The 18,983-nt window shown below is 51.2% G+C and overlaps 1 protein-coding gene across 6 annotated transcripts in view; it reads right to left on the reverse strand.

Moving 5' to 3' along the window:
• The window catches only part of DUSP10 (dual specificity phosphatase 10), a 45,956-nt gene extending 39,922 nt beyond the window's left edge, over positions 1-6,034 (reverse strand). For all 6 annotated transcript variants that reach the window (XR_013931562.1, XR_013931563.1, XR_013931564.1 and 3 more), the window contains exons 1-2: positions 5,863-6,034; positions 3,476-4,315 (exon numbers count right to left, since the gene is read on the reverse strand). Coding sequence is in view for 1 of the 6 variants with exons in the window: in XM_080408692.1 (XP_080264818.1) it covers positions 3,476-4,271 (796 nt within the window). In the remaining 5 variants the exon portion in view is untranslated. The remainder of the gene's footprint in view (positions 1-3,475; positions 4,316-5,862) is intronic.
• Positions 6,035-18,983: the final 12,949 nt, after the last annotated feature.

Here is an 18,983-nt window from a genome sequence, read left to right on the forward strand (position 1 = left end):
AAACTCCTGCTATTGAGGCTCAAAGGCAGAGAAGGAAGGGCAGGATGAAGACAATTCCACCAGGCACCAGCCAGGGAGACAGAGGCAGCTCCTCTTATGCTAAAAGCTGTTGAAATGTATTGGCACAAATATTTCAGTTTTTCATGTATAGATTTAATTTAACTTGGAAAAGAGATGCTCAACTGCAAACTTAAAACATTTCATTCTGTTTAAAATAATACTTTCCATCTGAATGCAAATGAATTTCCCACTTCCTAATTTTAGGTCCCAGTAGCAAACTCAAGCACACAACCCCCCCCAAGGCTCCAGGTCACTTTTGCTATGAGTGGAGGTGCTCGGGGAAGGCAGAGATGCCTCACCGTTGGGTTTGCAGGGTAGAGAGGGCCACAACCCTGCCAAGGAAGACTGCAGCTGCCGAGCCAGCATGGGGCCACACCACCACGCTCTTCCTCCCAAAATTCAGCAAAAGCTTTGCCATTGGCCTCAAGCAGAATTGACACTGGGTTTTCCTCCTCTCCTTCCCATTGCTAAGCAAAAGGAAAAAAAAAACCCAACAAACAAACACAAAAAGAAAGGTCTTTAGGTTTCAGTAAGCATGCAATACCATGGTCTAGTACAAAGGTGTGTGGGTGCAGGGGAAAACATGACTTCTTCCTATTTTGTATACAAAACAGACCGAGCAGCAGCTTCAGCCCTGACAGCTTCGGCTGCTAGAGCCCATGTAGCAGCACTGTGAAGTACATGATTTTTATTTTTTTTTAAATAGAGGGTTTATGCCCGTCTCAATTGCTGTTGCGCCTTGTGAACAAAGAAATAAGCAAATCTTTGCTTCTAAAGAGCTTAAATCAAAATTATGCAAATGTTCTATTTATGACAAAAAGGAAGGCTGTGTTAAAGGAAGCAGCAAAGAGAGGCTTGGATAGGAACAGCGGTCTTCAAATCCCCCCATACCACGGCATACATAAGACCCCAACACCCTCGCCACAGTGCTAGTTTATATATTGGTCTGCTACATTAAAAATAAATCAGACCACCTCTTTTTAACTTGAGCCTAAAAAGGTGCCCCATACATACATTTATCCAACAGAGCACGGCCTGGCCTTTGGAAACAGCAGAGTTTCTCTGCTGCTTAAAAAGGCTCGGGCACCTAAAACCGAAATGCAGGCAGGGCCACGTCGCTACCCCAGCACACTGTAAGCCAGAGCTGTAACTCAACCCTCAGCGCTGCCGATCGGATTCGCCCCACAACGCGACACCACGCCACGAAAATGGCAACGGGGCCGCCGGCTGACAGGCAGCACCAAACATGGAGAAGGTGGCACCGGATCAGGGGGACATGAACTTGGACAGCCAGGCTAGCAACCAGTGTTTGCAAACACAACACCGGGGATCAGATGGGCTGGCAATAAATTAGGACCGGATTGCAGTGAGCGAAAGAAATTACTGGAAATAGATGGAGGCAAAGAGGGCTCCCCAGCTAACCCCCATTTCATTTCAGTGCCTGAACCCAGGGATGCACACACGCCAGCTCCAGGGCTGCTGAAGCATGATGGAAAAAACACTATCTGACAAGTGGAACTAAATAACGAGCCCTTCCAGCACCACTCCTCCGGCTGGGAAACTTAACCACAGCCTTCCTAAACGCTGCTTTATCCTATGCTTGACTCCAATCGGCCCCAGTTTGAGCCCCACTTCAAAGAGGGGGGAGGAGAGTTAAGATGATGGGGGATGCTCCTTGCTACACATTTCCCAAAAGCCCCAAAAGCAAAGGATGTCTTCTAGCACGCTTCCAGGTATGTTGGAAGAACAGCCTGGGGAGGGGATTTCTGCTAAGCAGGTCTTCCAGGCAGATGCTGATATTTGTCAGTAGTTGAAAACAAAAAACAGCCCAAGCAATCCCACAAGCACTCTGTTAAACCCAGCACCGTGCCCAGGGGCAGCTACCAGCATTGGAAGATGAGAACAGGTACTGCCCACGGGGCCCGACAGCTCACTGCTGCCCAACTATGGCTCTGCAGCTCTGTCCCAGCCAGGATCCTGCTACAGGTACTGAAAAACTGCCAGTTTGAGGCCCACAGGAGCTCCAATGTTTTCAGACTAACACAGTGGAAAACCGCCTTCAGCATCCCACTTTCCCAAGGATAGGAAGATTTGCAGACTACAACCATGTATCTCATTGCAAAGGCTGTACAACAGTATGATTACCACCAGAAAAGCAGGACTTAAGTAGTAACCTCACTCTGCCAAGCACCTCCTCTCCCTCTTTTACAGATGAGGAGCACCATCGTGACCAGAGAGACTCAATAAAAGCATACTGGAAGCCTGCAGCAAGTATCAAAGCAAGCCCAAAATGACCATACACTTGCTGGGAGCAAGGAGAAAGTTCAGTGCAATTTTACGCTTCCACACGATATACCCACAGAGGAGTATCTCACAGGACCCTTAACTCCTCTAAAGCTATGAAACTAACAGAAGGGGATAAACTAGCTGCCCAGTCCACATTGTGCAGGCTGGAAGTAGTAAGCTGTACAGAAAAATTAAGTGAATTATAGACATAAAGTATAAGCTAAGCAACAAATCCTTCCATAGCTCCCCAGGGCCACAGCCAGTCTCTGCCAGCCATGCCTCTGACTGGCGTGAACACCCAGGGGAAAGGAGACTCAATCTAGAGGGCAGCATTGTTATAAATAGGAGGTGCAGAATAAAGTGAAGAAAGGGAAGTGTCCTTGGATGCTGCCTTAATTGGTGGGGCTCGTCTACCCCTAAGCATTAAGGGATAGGCCAAACACCACATTAAACCAGGAGCCTTTACCAGAAAACCATACATATATATATATATACAAGCATGCATACATGTAAACACAACAAATTTCAGATCACTTTTTAGACAAAGTAGCTCCCTCCGTCCATTATTCTGACCCCATACCACCATAACAAGGCTTGATCGCTCCTCAGGGTCTGCTCACTGGTCCATGATGCAACGCCTCAGGCCAAGCGGCCTCCCTCGTCTTTCTTCCTCCCTTGTACTCACCCACTGCTCATCTCCAGCACCCATGAGTTCAGTTCTATACAGACTAAAATAAGGCTGCTAAGTAAAGGTCAGTCTAACAAGCTAAGAGAGAAGTACACCCTCCTGGACCTCTGCCCCTTGGGTTATAAATACACAGAGCAAGCACTGGGGGAAATTCTTTGTCTGCACAGACAGACACCAGGAAGCACGTTTTCTCCTCCTTCCAGTTCCCACCCCCTCTGCTACTCAAGGACAACAGTCAGAGAAAAGCAAGCATCTCCCTGCTACCAGCTCCATGACTTGTCCATGGAAGGCATGTGCTTTGCCACTGGTCACTCGAAGCACACAGGCCTTCCTAGAGATAAGCAGCCACTTTCACAGTTCAACCATCAGCAAGGCTGACACCAGAGTACTCGCGCGGCAAAGCAAACCATGAGACTAGGCGTGGGCAGAGAGGAGAATTACCTTTTAGGACTAGGGGTTCCTTGCCTTCTCGCTTGAGTGACTCCAGCACTATGTGGAGTGGCTGGGAAGGCATTACTCTGCTTGGCTCATTGGTATTCTCATCATAAACTATGATTTCTTTGGAAAAGATCCTCTTGAAGGAGTCCTTGCCTTCCCGACAGGAGATCAAGTCCAAGACTGTGATCTTGCCCTGCTGGAGCCTTCTCCGGCTGATCTTGTCAGAACAGTTAATGTGGACAGCCCCTTGAATGTGGCTCTTATTATACTCCATGAACGGCCTGCAGTCAATGATGACAGGCCCTTGGTTCTGTTGGTGGCTCTTGCTGCATTTGGTCATCTTCTTCGCCAGATCATTGGGGTAAATGATTTTGATGCTAGTGAGTTGCTTGGTGGTGCCTGAGACTGGGCTCCCCACCCCACCCAGTGGGCTCAAGCTGCCAGCGTTCTCATTGCTGTTGACCATTTGGTTGGCAGGGCAGGTGGTGGAGGCTCCGGCGCCGCTGGTGCTCGCTTGAGTTTGGGCCTGAGTGTCTTTGTCGTACGTTGCCACAGTGCAGCAACTGGCACTGCTGCATCCACAACTCAGGGAGCGTGCAGAGCCGTTAGATGAGGGCATATACGTGAGATTAGCAGTCTTTAGGGACACGACAGCTGTGCCGAGCAGACTGGGGTGGCTCTCACCGGCAGAAGAGGCAGATTCAAGATAGCTAGAGTCTAAACAAAGGTTGAGATCCTGAGGTCTCACTGGCCTTGAAAGTGCCACTACTACCCTGTCGTCTAAAGGAGATGGAGGCATGAGGAGGCTGAGCACTAGCAAGTTAAGAAGAACTCAAGATCACCCTGCAAAAAAAAAAAAAAAAAAACAACAAACAAACAAAGAGACAAAAAGGGGGGGGAACAGAAAGAAGAAAAAGGTGATGAGAACAGATCATGAAATCACATAAGCTCGTAGAAAGAGCAACTTACTTTGCCAACATCCAGTACCCATGGGTAACAACCCAACAACCCCTTCTGACAGTAGCTGCCAAAAAACCTTTTCCAATCCCACAGCAAATACTTCAGCTATCTGCACGTGTGCACATGGCACGCAGAATACACACGACTAGCCTGGACTGTGCAGCTACACCCAGGAGGAGGCATTTGTCTACATGCAGATGGTGCTGAGCTATTCTGAAACCCCAGGCTGCAAGGCACGCAACTGATAATGACAGAGAGGCACGTTCTCTTGCTCCCATCACTTAACTGCAAGGGAAGCAACTACCGGGCTGACTCTACTACTGGGAGGAACGCACAAGAGCTGAATGTGTCAGTGGTGATGTGCAACTTTTCCAGCAAGCTGGAACAAAATTAGCTTGTGAGTAAATTCTCTGAGAGGTTACAAACTTGAACACAGAAAGCTAAATTAAAAAAAACAAACAAAAAAAACCCGGGAGAAAACAGGAAAATGAGGTTCTGGAGAACTTCACGAAAAGCAAGCACGCACCCTTGCACTTCCGTCACCCGGTGAGGGAGGTGACTCCAGCCCCAGCCCCGGGAGGGCTGCTGTCCCCCCGCAGTCCCGGAGGCAGCGGCTCCCCCCTGCCCAGCACACTTCACAGCTTCTAGAAAGAGGGGTCCCCTCGCCCCAGCCAAGGTCACTGCCCGCCCAGCCCTGGCCTTGCCGCTGGCGAAGGGGCAGCGCACGGGATCCGCGACCCCCCGCTCCACTAGCGGGGGAAGGAGCCACCGAGAGTGAAGCGGCCGGAGGCAGCCCGGCCATGCCGCCCCCTCCCCCGCCTCTCGGGGGGCGGCTCGGCTCTCGCCGGGGAGCGCATCCCAGCAGCGACTTCACCAACTCCAGCGGCTGCCCCGGGGCTGCCCGTGCCACCGGCTCGCCTCCCCACCCAGCCCCGCACCGGGCCCGTCGGGAAGGGGTGCGGGGATGCCCCAGCCCGAGGAGCGCAGACCCCCGCCCGGGGGGCACTGCCAGCACCCGGCAGCCGCTGCTGCACGGAGCAAACCCGCGGGCAGCGCCGGAGTGCAGCGCACCGGTGCAGGCGGAGGTCCCGGCCGGCGGGGGGGAACAGGGGGGCGTCCCAGCTGTCCTCGCCCTCCCAAGCGCCACCCCCCTGCCCCTCCCCGCTGCTCGGGAAAAGGACAAACGAGCCCCGTGCGCCTTCGCCCAACGCGCCTAAAATCCATTGAATAACGGGGGAGCGCGGCCGGCTGCCCCGGGCTGCGGCGGGGACACGGAGCGAAGCGCAGGAGAAGCGGAACCTCCAGCTGCGCCCCGGAGCGCGGGGACCCGGGACGGCCGCCCCCCGCGCAGCGGGCCGGGCCGGTGCTCCCCGCCGCGGCAGCCGTGCCCGGGCTCCCGCAGCCGCCGCGTCCCGCTTCCCCGCACTCACCGGCGCGGTGCGCTCCGGCCGGTGCCCCGCGGTGCGTGCTGTTGCTGCCGCTGTTGGTGCTGCTGCCGCTGTTGTTGTTGATGCTGCTGGTGGTGGTGGTGGCGGCCACCGTCGCGCCTCGCGCCCGCTGCCCCGCGCGCCACCAGCCCCGCGCTCCGCGCGCCGTCCGCACCATCCTCGTTACTTTCTCTTTTGCTACCGCGTAAATGTACGGCTCGCCGGGGGCGGGGCAGGCGGTGACGGGCGGCCCCGTTGGCCAATGACCGCGCGGCGGCGGGCGGCGGGGCGGGGCCGAAGGCGGGGTCGGCCCGCCGGGCGCCGGGGCGGTGATGTCATCGGCAGCCAATGGGGAGGGCGCGGCGCCGGCCCGCGCCCTGGGGCAGCAGCTGCTCCCCGTTGACAGGCGGAGGCGGCCGGGCCGCGCGCCCCCCAAGGCAGCGCCCCCTGCAGGACGGGGTGTGCACCTGCGGGGCCAGGGGCTGGCCTGGCCGCTGCTGCCCATCTGCGCACCCGCGGAGGAAAGCCGCACACACAGAGAAACCCCAAACCCGACAAAACGTGCTAAACGTCCCCAGAGCAGCCCCTTCCTCGGACAAAGCCACACACGTCCCGGTGGCCCCGGGCCCGCCGCCTCCGGGGCCACAGCACCGCGCCAGGGAGCTGCACCCCGGGGGGCCGCGCTGCCCCCCACCAGCAGCATCCCCAGACTGCCTGCCAAAGCAAGCTGACAGCGAGCACTGGCGCACGTAGCCCCGAACATCACTTCCACGTGCAGGGCTGTTTGTACAGCCCACTGGAAAGGGCCGGTGAGGCCACCGAGGAGCAAAGCCCCCCACTCCCGGGGGGGCAGCGGGGCAGTCCTGCGTGTCCTCCCCAGCCCCTGCCACAAGCCGTTTGATGATGTCCAAGCAGCATCGAAACACGGAAGGCTGCTTTTCCCAGCAACCCTCCTCTAACAAAAGTAAGCCCACTTAGTAGTATAATACTTTGAGCAGAAAATCCGTAACTTCCCTGCACAGCAGCTATCAGTCGCGGGGAGGGCAGAAGACGTCCCCTGCACGCTGCTCGGGGCTGGCCAGGCTCAGTGGGTCTCCGCCTGCCTGAGCTCCATGTTAAAGATGGATCCAGTTGCTCGGCGTTATGCAAATTGAGATCAAATCCAGCTTCTGGCATACTGCCCGTCCATCCTTGTCCGGCAAAGATCGTCAGCGTTCGGATTAGCCTGGACTCTCCCAGTGTGAAAAGGAAAGCAATACAGGCGTGAGGACAAGATTTTAGGGACCAGTGAAGAGGGCAAGTGTAAATCCCTTTCACCCTTTCTGTCAAGCCTCGACATGGGTGAAATAATGAGCTTTCACCCTTGCTATGGGTGTGCTACGAGGCAAAAAGGTGAAAACTGAGTTTTGAGCCATATGGGTCAGCTTATCAAACACCAGGAGGGCACCTGGCAGCAGCACGAGATGTTTGCACCCCTTGCTTCCCCACCGTGCAATCCACTGTAGCATTTCCTCGTTCAGCAGCCCCACCTCATCACCTATCAATCCACCCAGTCAGAGACAGGGAAAGTGGCATCGCCAGAAGAACGCACCCCACCATGTCCTCCCTGATGGTGGGAGTGCTGGAGAGTTTCATCTACAGCTAGGAATGCAAACCTTGGAGCTGGAGGAGGAAGGGAGAAGTTAGAGCAGATACGATGTCATCAGTACAATAACATTGCATCTAAATCAGCCCCCAAAGATTTTGGTTCTGGAGTATACGTGGTGAATCCATCTTTTGACTGGGATTTTCAAGCTGTGACTACCAATCCAGCTGGGACTGTTACAAAAAATAGTGTCAAATGCTGCAATATCAGCATTCAGCAATTCAGAGTAAAAAAAATCTCATGAAAACAGGCAGCAAGATTTCGGCAGCACTGAATTACTTTTTTTTTAATGAATAGTTCTAACCTAAACAGCAAGTCGAGTTCTCCTCATAACCATCCTTTAATCAGCTTTCCCCTAAATGTTTCTCACAGGACAGTGACTCATCCAACACAAATTCAGGCTTTGGGCTTCCAGTGTTGCGATGCCACAGTGGGCACCAGCTCTCCTGCGCGCCGGAGAGGAAAGGGGAGCCAGGGGATGGCTCCCGCATGCAACAGCTTCAGCTCCAGCGATCTGCTCCCACTGAGAGCAAACATGGGGGCAAAGACTTTGAGCAAGGAAGTCATGGAGTGGCTTCATCTTCACACTGGCAAAGACCACATTCTGGAGGCAGTGCCTTCTGAAGGCTTACAAACTGTAAGTCACTATGATGCCCAGCACAAAGGCAAATCAGGCTTCTAACAGCGGCATGCAATTGCTGCGTTAACAGTCGCCCTCCCCAGCAAGACAGCAAACAGATGAATGGAGAAATGCACCGGTCTTGGACTCTCTCCACAAACATGGTTCAGTTCCCCGGAGGTGCCAGTGTGAGACACCACTGTAGTGTTTTCAAGCTCTCTATTCCTCTTTGTCCGTGGCTCACTGAGGTTGGCACTGGGCTCGCTGCAGAGAGGAGGGTTAGCTCATGCTTCCCTCAAAACTGCCCTCTCAAGCCACACTGGGGCTTGGAGAAGGAGCTCTCCACGGGCTTATGTTCAATTCACTGCCTGAAATGGTCCTTCCACCCAGGGGAGCTGGAAACCCTGTTTCTGTGCTTGGGCATCCTCCCAAAGCTAGTCGTGTCCTAAAGCAAACATTTGCTGGAAAACACTTGGAATCATTGATTTAGCTATCTTTTACTTTCTGAACAAATTTCTCAGTACCAACAACGTGCGCCAAGGAAATGTTTCGTGACTTGTTTGTGGAGGAGCTCACCTCGCAGAAGAGCCATGCGGAGCTTACCCACGGCAAGCAGTGCTCCCTTCTGAACGATACTCAGCCTTTGCCAAGTTTTCTTACAATACAAAGGGAGGCCAAATGTAATTTTGTCTCATATTTGACTTAAATTTGTATTTTTCTAAGAATGCTGACTATAAGTTCCTATGCTTCCCAGTTTTAGAAGGATTTCCTACAGAACTTTTACTGACTTCACTCTTAATACTTTTTATTAGCCCATGACATAAGATTGGCCCTTTTCCCACTCTCAGCAACCACAACCCACTCTGACTTTTTTTCTGAGCATATTCAATGAACAACTTTCTAAATGCTTTTGCTTTCTGTAATTTAACGCCCTTAAGAGACACAACTTATCTACCCCCTAATAACTAAACTTCTATTTTCTGAAAAGCACACAAGAATCCTTACTATGAAAGCTGGCAGATCTTAGTTAAATTCCCACTTCCAGCAGTAGCAGCACACGGGATTTTGACATTAATTTTCCTCAAATGCTTTTGCCATCATAGTGCACTTGCTCAGATATTTGTAGAAAACCACAAGCAGACGAAGAGAAATCATTTCAGAATTGAAGCAAGTCCTCACAAACTCTCACAGTATACTAGCTGCATAAAATCCTATCAAACCTGTTCAGCCACACAAAAAGGGTAAAGATTGCTAAAAACACACACTGAATATTTAACAGATATGAAAAAGAAGCCATCAAGATTCTCACCAATAATGCAGGCATCCCTTAAGAGCTCTCAAACTAAAGATTCCCTTGCTACTGAAAGATTTCTTCCACATCAACCTTTTTTATCTTCCACTCTACAATCAGGGACCTTTTCTCTTTTGTTTAGGATTTAAAAAATATATACAATTACCTTTGCCAACACAGCCATGTACAGCACCCACCCTGCTGTCCAAGCAGGGAGACAAGTCTGCTGTTCTGACCGCCCCTGAACATTCAAATCTCCTCCAAAGCGATGTGTGAAGAAAGGATTTGACCTGATGTACAAGACGGTGCGTGCCTTTGCCACGACCACTGCACACTCCACGGTCCGTACGACTGCAGGACTGGGCACCCCTGTGCCCGCTGCTGTCAGCGCTGCCCTCTCAGTAGTAGCATTACGTCGGTTTTAGGAAGAGAGTAACAACCAAAGTTAGGTGTTCACGACAACAGGCTGTGTAAAGACAATAGAGGACAGTTGTCTGTCCCTCCCGAGACTAGGATTTAAACAGAGCAGAGAAAGTTGCCAATTTTACCAGCAGAAATGGCAAGCAAGAGGCTGAATGACTTGCCCAAAGCTACACAACAGCTTACACTGTGGAGCAGAAAACTGGGTAACCTGGGGAAAGCAAAGGTGCTAACCAGCGCAGTATTTAAATTGCAAACCAATATCTTGCACTTCAGGGGTATCACATGAACTGCTAAAAGCAGATCCCCCTGGGGCCAGACCGAACTTCTATCTGTTCACTACTTAAGTTTGCCCATTTGACTTTTTAAGCACTCTTGGATTCTTGATGGGTTTTATTGTACCCCATGGCATCGCCTTTGTCTGTCCTCATTAGAAATGTCAGTTCATCACACAGGCAAAGCTAAGAAACCACTTGATTTAGTTTTTGTTAGCCTTTTGCAAGAAAAGGATACCCCCTCTTTCTTTTTAGGTTTCATTGATTGGTTGTTTTTTAAGTCTGTTTAAAAGCACCTTTCTCAGTAAAACACAAACTTCCCTACTAACTAGTAGGAGATGAAACATAACCCTTTTCAAACAGTTTGTCTTCCAAGGAAGGGGTTGGTTTTAAAACTGTGCACAAAATCAATTTATAAGGAAAATGAGAGCCAGTAGTAAACACAAAGACATATCCTTGTACTCCGGGTTGCTTTTTATGGTTTATCCCTCCTGTGGAAGCTGCTATAACATGACCTAGGTGAGAAATTAAAATGCAGTACCTATGGCATTGTAACTCCACGTGGATGCTTATGCTGCACAGTAAGCAGCCTGCATGGGTTTGGTAAGCCACGGGTGATGCCACGTGTCCCTTCCCCAGGGCATGCCACGGGAGTGTTTGGGCAAGGAGGGCACAGGAGTGAGCAGCGTTGCTTAAACAAAGCAACAATGCAAGCGGTCAGACAGGCAAAGTCAACTCACACCTGCTGACCTCCATGCTTGCTCCAGTTCAGCTTTTGGCCTCCACTGTGGGGCTGTGGTCAGACGCTCGCCCTGCAGCCCTTGCAGACATCCTCGACTTCCCTGGAGCTTGGTGACAGATCTCGCCCTGAGACCACCCTGTAAGCACCTTGAGGTGGGATGCAGGTGGGATGGGTTAGGTTGGACAGCAGCTAATGTAGGGGACAAGCTAGCCTGGGCAAATTTGCCTCCAGAAGCCCCATGAGCATCCCTGTGAACCTTCTGCCAGTAAAGCGTGGGGACAGCTGTGGGCTGGGAGAAGCGGGAAGTGGTTCAACACCTTCAAGACCTGGTGCTCGGGTGAGAAGATGATCTGTGCTCACAACCTTGTTTACACAATTTCATTAAACAAATGCAGCTACAGATTGACATTTTAATTCCCCTACAGGACATTTACCCAAGGCTTCAAAACAAACATATTTCCACTTGCCCGGCAGTGTATACCACCTTTGAAGCAATACAGGAATGATTAAATAGGAGTTTGCTTCAGTAAAGTCAGCTAGTTTTTCAAACTTGCCTGGATCCAATTTGCCCATTTGTCTTTAAGCTTCTCCAACCGTCTTTGGCTTCAGCCTGGCCAGGAACCCCAGCAGGACAGACAAAGATGATTATTTTTTTCACAGTCCTTTTATCAGCAGTGGCTGTTTGGGTCAGCACGCAGTTACTGACCTCCCCAGGGTACATGTACCATAGGGAGCAGAGCAGACACCAGTCACTAGAAGGGTTCAGGTGCTCCTGGAGCCCCACAGCACCGGCTCAAAGCAATGCCAGGAGCACGGCAACAGGAAGGGACCGGTGGCACATCTGTGCCACACAGGAGGGGACATGAGCACCAGGGAGGGAAGGAGTATGAGAGTATGAAAAGAAAAAGGGAACTGCTTTCTGAAGATCTTTATTTATAAACTGCATTCAGGCTGAACATGGTCTTACTTCCTTTTCTTAGAGATTGGGTGAGATCCCTCACTCTGTCTCTCCTTCAGAGAGCCAAAAAGAAAGAAAGACGGGTGATGGGGAGCAGAGCAAGAGGACTGGAGAAAGTCCAGCTGGAGTCACTCCTACAGCTCTGTTCAGCATCTCAGGGTCATAAAGGTTAGTCTCTCCTGGCTTCAAAAAGAGATCAGAGAAGGTGAATTATTCAAATCAGCTCCATCGGAAAATAAGAGCATGAATAGTTGCTGCCCTGACAATAACTGTGAGCTGAGAAAGCTGCGGTGCTATTGACAGCTGCTGGGCCAAACACTGCTCTCCATCGCACCCAAACCACCTATTGATTCAGCAGGAGTGAACGCTGCCTTTCAGTGCACTGGCACAAGGTCTCCTTCCCAGAGGCAAATATCCGATTGTCCTGTCCTAGCAGGCTGGGAACTGCAGGCAGACGTGCACCAGGCGGGCGAGGGCACGCTGCAACTGGCACCACAGGACAAGGGCCTTTGGAGGGTCCTGCCAGGTCCCCAGCTGAGATGCTGTAGACATGCTTCCAGGCAAACCTGAGCCTTGGTGCCCCTCTGCAAAGCTGGGTAAGGCCAAGCCCTTTCCTGCTTGTGCTCGGGAGGATGGCTGCCTGGCCGCCTGAAGGGGCAGATCTTGTGGGCTCTCCCTCCTGGTTCTTCTTTTGCAGCTGATGAGGCTGCTCCATCCTGAGCCGCAAGAGTGAGAATACTGTCTTTACGTATTTCTGCCTCCACACCCATAAACAAAAGGGGAAGCAGGATGGGAGTATGACCTTTATGGCTTATCCATACTTGGAAGTGTACCAGAACACATCTTCAGAGATGCTTGTTTCAACTGCTGCTGTAGCTGCTTCAGCAGCAGCCCCCGTACGGCCTGCCTTCAAGAAGGGCAGCTCCCGTCTTACGTGAGAAGGTTCTCATCTTCCAGAGCAAGCTTCCACATCAGACCTTCCACCGAGACTGCAGTTGTGGTTCTGCTTGGCTGCAAACACCAGCCCAGCTCTGAAGGTCAGGGGTGTGAAAAAGTGCAACCCTGCACGGCCAGACAAACCCTGCTAGACAGCAGATGTCTGTCTACAGTAGATCTGAGCTCTTACAGTCCCACTCACTACCATGAGTGACCAGACTACCAGGGTCAAATCACAGCCCAGATAACTGGCACTAGCAGTCCTGGTTTATAAGTAACTTTTTAACCCAGCATTGTCTGCCTGCGTCACCTCTGGCTGCTTGCTCCTGCCTCGCTGCCTGCTCTGTGCTGGCCTGCACGTGCGCAGACACGTGGCGTGGGGAGCTCATCCCACGCAGATAGGAACCAGCAGAAGAGGCACAGATCCCCCTTCCTTCACCTCTCCTCACACCAGATCAGTTCTGGAGTTTGCACCAGCACTTGTGCCAAAACAGCAGAGGGGCCACGGTGAACAGCCACCGGGCTGGGCACCCCTGCCCCTGCCCAGGGGCACAGAGCAGAGGGGCTGCACTGACAAAGCACCATCCACGCAGGGAAACCACCGGCTCCGCTCCTTCACTCGAAGACTGCCTGAGCCTGCACCAGCCTTCCTCAGGGCCATGAACAACACTGCTCGCTCACCTGCTTAACCGGGGAGAAGGCCCCCAGGCTCCCAGCCCCCCCTCCAGCCCAGGGGAGACGAGGGGACAGAGGATGCGCACAGACAGGCTGCAAGTGAAGTGCATCAGTCAGCCATCAGCAGCGCTGCGCTTTGGCATTCGCAGGTGTTTCAGAGGAAACTAATTGAACCATCATAAAACCACTCCGAATGCTTGTCCTAAGAGAACATCCTAACTAATTTGTTTACAGTGGAGGCTTTGTATTGTAAGTTGCTGCTCATTTAAGATTAACATTCAGTGCCAGCTTCCACCCCACCCCATTTCCGTCTGTATTAGACAGAGCTGTCAGCATCTCGCCTCCAATGAAATGAGCATCAATATTCCTTGGCAGCAGGCAGGGGAGGCTCTGCGCAAAGCCAGAGTTTTAACAGCTCAGTGGATGTGCAGACCTGTGAACCTGGAAACTTTTGCTCGGCCGGACTAGATGGTTCAGCCCAACTACCTTCCTCCCTCAGTGCAGCTGCCTCCGGAAGGGAAGGAGAACAGGTCCTCCTCTGACCCATGTACCTTCTGTGTGGCCACAACAACGACTGGATGGGAACAACTCCTGAACTACACGGACTCTCCCCGTGGGCTAGAGACTCATCTCTCAACGCACATTTTCAAGCGGCTCCTCTCCTTCTGCCTGAACTTCAAGCAACTTCCCCTCCATGGGATAAATGGCCTCTTCCTCAGCTTGATTACAGCAATCCTAAAATTGGAACTGAGAAGTTAACAGGAAGAAAGAGCTGGGATCTTACTGAGATCAACTCTATTTCTGTCTTGTTGACTGAAATAGGCAGTTGACCTTGTTCTACTTATGACTATTACCACAGCGCAAGCCACAGCTTGCTTTACCACCAGCGCGGGGCGAGCAGGTATAGCAGAGGCTCCGGGGCACCCTCCGCCTGCTTCACTGATCCCATGCCTCCCACCACGGTCGGGCGACCGGTGGTCACCCCCGTGCAGCCAAAGCCAGCCAACGGGGAAAGTGCAATTTGTATTAATGGGCTTCAAATTTTCATCTCACTAGTAAACAACCAAAGTGCTCTGGGTCACAGGACAAGCGTGCCTCCCTCCTCCTCCATTTCCCCGAGGCGCTGAGCAATAATTACGCTCACCATCTTCCTTACACTAACACAACAAGCCAGTTTAAGTACAGAGGGTGCTTCTCTTGCCAGTCTATTGTACCAAAGGCCAGTGAGCCCCATGCGGGTTTATGTACCCTTCACTGAAGAGATTTTGCCTTTGAAAGGGATGATAGTTTAATTAAAGGCATCTCCTGCCTCCAGAGCCCCCCTTCCACCAGAAAACCACTCCTTGCTTCCTTCTGCTTTCACAGCTGCCAGCTGGGTCCCGCAACACACCTGGCATCCCCCTTAATTTCGGCCTGACCACGATGCCGGGGGCTGCCGGGACTTCCCGGAGCAGGTGCAGGAGGCCAAGCCCCTGCCAAGCCCTGCAGGTGAGCGGGGCAATGGGGGACACCAGCTCGCAGGTTGCTGGTGCCCAGTTCTTTCCCTGGGAGGTCACCACCGCTTTCAGCTTAGCGCGCTGTGCTGGCCTTGCTGAGCCTCTGCAGAGGACGTTGTTCCAAGGGGAACAGCACATTCTCTTGCCATGGTTCAGGCATCCCCTCTTCCTTTGTGAGGTTAATGTATTACAGACGCCAGGAGATGAGGGAAGGGCATTGAGGGTTAAAGATGGTAGGAGAAAACTACAGATCAGTTTGGCTCTTACCAGCTGAGCCTGCGGTTCATGCTTGAGACCAAACTTTAAGCTGGCAGACTACACTCTTCCCACCTAAATCAGTAACAGAGCAGTGGGATGGTATAATCAGCTCATCAGTATCATCAGTGCTTGCAACTGATACAAATTTTAAGGTAAATCCTGCTCAGTTGACTCATGAGATTGAGGGACTTCCTAAGGGACTTCTACCACTCTTGGTAGAAGGAAAACAACATGATGTAATCAAGAGAAAAGAGGAAGCTGGCTCCCTCGTGCCCACTTATGAGAGTACAGCAAGCGGGATTTGGCCGTAAATATAGATCTTTTGCAAAATGCCTGTTCTTGCTTAGAAGGTAGATTACCCACGCTCGGGTTAGGCTGGCTGCTCCTAATAGGAAATCACAGTGCCCTTCTCTTACATAGCAAGGTATGAAAAAATAAACCCAAGTTTATTTAGGGTTAATATAAATGTCCCAGGCATTTCTCAAGACTTCTGTTTTCCCACGCTGATGATCCTGCAGCTGATGGATTGTGAAACCACAGTGCAGGGACTCACACAAGAGATGTCAGCAGTGGAGATTACACGCTGCGGGCTTGCCTCCCCAGCCCACTGAGGATTGTCACCACACCTACCATCTACTTAGATACCTCTTTGAGAGATTAATTTGTCTGTTGGACCAATAATAATTTTTCCCCCTGCCACCCACTGAAAGCAATGTGGCATGCAGCCAACAGCCGACCAGTCCTTTTTCTTACTCCAGTCCAATTGCTGTAGTTCTCCTGACCTCTTAATTGAGCTCCTTCCGTCTTTACGAGTATCACGTTCTAGATAGCCACATGGCTGCTCCTGAGCTGGCTATAAAATCCCTACCAGCAAGCAGTGGCCCTGGTTCCAGATCCCTGAAGCACTTCACCCTGGAGTAGGTACGAAGTATTGGAAAGACATCTCTTAGTAAGACAGTCATGCCACAGTTTTGGGTTATGCAGCTCTGCCCTGCCTATGGTCGTCTCTGCAGGAGCCCAGCTGTAGCTTCACTTCAGTGTCTGCTGGTGGTTTTGGTCAGCTCAGCCTTTGTTCCTCTGTTCAGTAGCAAACTGCAGATATTAGGAACCATACGGGCAAGCTTTAATCACAGCCCCTTTCTCTTTCACAAAGCAGCACCTGAACTGGGGCATGTGGTGTTCAGGGAGGTGTGGGACAGACTGTCCCTACTACAGGCATCATTAGCATGCAACAGCATACTGCTCCATGGGTTCAGCATGATGGCCTTTTGTAGGTGATCTCTGTAACTCACGGGTCATGCTTTGAGTCACTACAGCTGAAAACGGTGGTAGTGCCAGTCCTCCGCACCTGAGTCAGTGCTGCCCATGCCACCCACATGAGAACAACCGCACCAGCCCCAGGTTGGCCTCCTTCTTCTGCATTGAGGAACAGTTTGGAGTGAGCTCATAGTAATGGACCTTGTACGTCCTCAGAGCATTGCCAGCACGTTGACCAGTCCTCCACACTGCCGACATGAGACGAGGAAAAGAGGACCGGTCAGATGGTGCCATACTCCAGAAATGGCCCTACAGGCTCCAGAGTGACCAGAGAGATAAGATCCCATTCAAAGCGGGGTCATTGGTGGCTTGGAGATCCCAGGTGACTTAACAGACTGTGTAGGATGTAAAAGGGTGAGGAGCAGACCCCGAGGGTCATCTCTCAGCTCTGAGACCAAAGCAGTAAGAGCATGCCAGGACACGCATCAGAATTTCAGCTCTACGTGAATCCTGCATCAGCAGCAACACACTAAGATGGGTCAATGGCACAAACAATGCCTGGGTATTTCTCACCACTCGTTCCAAATTCTGTTCTTCCTAAAGCCTTGCCTAATTTTGCTTTTATAAACACACTCAAAGAACATTGCTTCCTCTCCCTCTTCTCCAAAATAAGGCCATTAATTACAGAGATCTAATAATAAAGATACAGTAAACTTGCAGGAGTTTGTATGTTATTTATAAGGTGACACAGCCTTGAAATGCTGCAGAAGCCAGTGTAAGTGGCTGTAAGCTAGCAGAAGAGAATGGTCTCAATACCAAAGGCAAGTAAAACAGTCACCTGTAGGCCAGGACAGAGCACTGTGCAAATATTTCTGAGCTGTGCCCATCATTTGTGCTGCACCAGGCAAATCAAGTGGATTTCCTCAAAAATTAAAAGGATTTTTCCTGTCCTAGTGAGTGCATTTACTATTACTCTGATTGAAGTAGTTTTCAAATATGACTAATCCCATCTGGCCAGCAAGAAAATAAATAACAGCTTTTTTTTGCCTGTCAGATGCAGCGATACTGTGGTAAACACTGTCACTCCAGGTATCATGTGGGTCCGCTCTGAATCTTGTCAAGGGACTTTCATTCAGGATTTTAGTCCTCTTCCTTTCTAGGCAGCCATGCCATCCAGATGAGGCACCCAAACCACCCGGATGAGGCACCCAGCTGTTGCTGCTTAAATTAGACACCACCCCCGGATCACTCCAGTGCTCTGAGTCACCCCCCTGTCCACTCCTTATCGCACGAGATCGAAGAGGAGATGCCGAAGTCAACAGTGCGAGTAATTACTCACAGTTTTAATTGAAGGAGTGTAAAAATAAAAAGTGATGATATCATGAAGTGAAAGATTCTTTCTTGATGAATGTTAAGTCACACAGTAGGAGTGGTGAGGAGATTATGGTCTTCAGCTGGGGCAACAGAGGTGGGTCTGCTGAGCCTACGGCCGTGATGAGATCGATGTTCAGCAAGGGGCAGTTACCACCCCTGCACTCCTGCAAAAGAAAACTCTCTCCCACCATCTCCCTGTTCCCTTCTGGATCTTCCCCTTCCCAAAGAAGTATCTTACACCCTGAATCTGGTGTAAGATACCCCAGTTCCCCTTCACATCCCAGCCCCACTCTGCTTCACTGCTTGGCCAGGGCAAGTCAGTGATCAGACAAGCGCGGTGTTTCAGAAACACCACAGAAAATCACTAAGGAAGAATAATTTTTCCAAGAGGTATTTCCAGAGGCGTTGCAGTAGACATACATGTTGACAACAAGCGGCTACCAGATCCCCGCGTGTCTCTACAGGCACAACACACGTTCAGGAAGATTTATCTTCTCTATTTCTTTACTTCCTACAGTGCAGAATGACCTCTTCAGAAATAAGCACTCCAAAGGGACTTTTCCCGTTCCATTACTGAAGATGTACTTTCCTGCCCACATGGGCAGCCTCACATCGCCATTCAGCAGCTATTAACAGCAGCAGCACTGCCAAGGGGCTGTCGGAGGACAGAAAGGGACGAGTACTGGAGTTTCATTACCCTTTTTAAGGACGCAGATCATTGACTAAACAGGTTACAAAACTAAAAATGTAAAGGGTTGAAACTTACGGTTTGCATTGTCTTTAAAAAATAAATAAAGGAATAAAAATTCTTTCTGGCATCACGGACAAACAGGGGCCAGCAGATGTCACGACTCAGCTCAGCTGCCTGTCCAGAAGCACCAGTAAGCACAGCTGAGCATGCCAGTGTGCTTGTGTGCCACTGGCATACATGGAGAAGCTCTGGGGTGTGTTATACGCCCGGCCGTAAGGCAAGCGTGCCCATTTTCAGGACAGAGAACAAGCTCTGGGTCCACACCTGGGTAATTTCCCCTGTACCTCTGTGCCCCGTACCTGCAAACTGCGTGTGTAAGCCTGCCTGCAGCTAACAGATGGGGGCAAATCTATTTACTATAAATTTTGCCAAGAATGGGGAACCTACACTAAATAAAACATACCTTGTGTGTGTTCAGTGTTAGAGA

Source organism: Falco punctatus, assembly GCF_963210335.1.
Source record: "Falco punctatus genome assembly, chromosome: 12".
NCBI lineage: Eukaryota > Metazoa > Chordata > Aves > Falconiformes > Falconidae > Falco > Falco punctatus.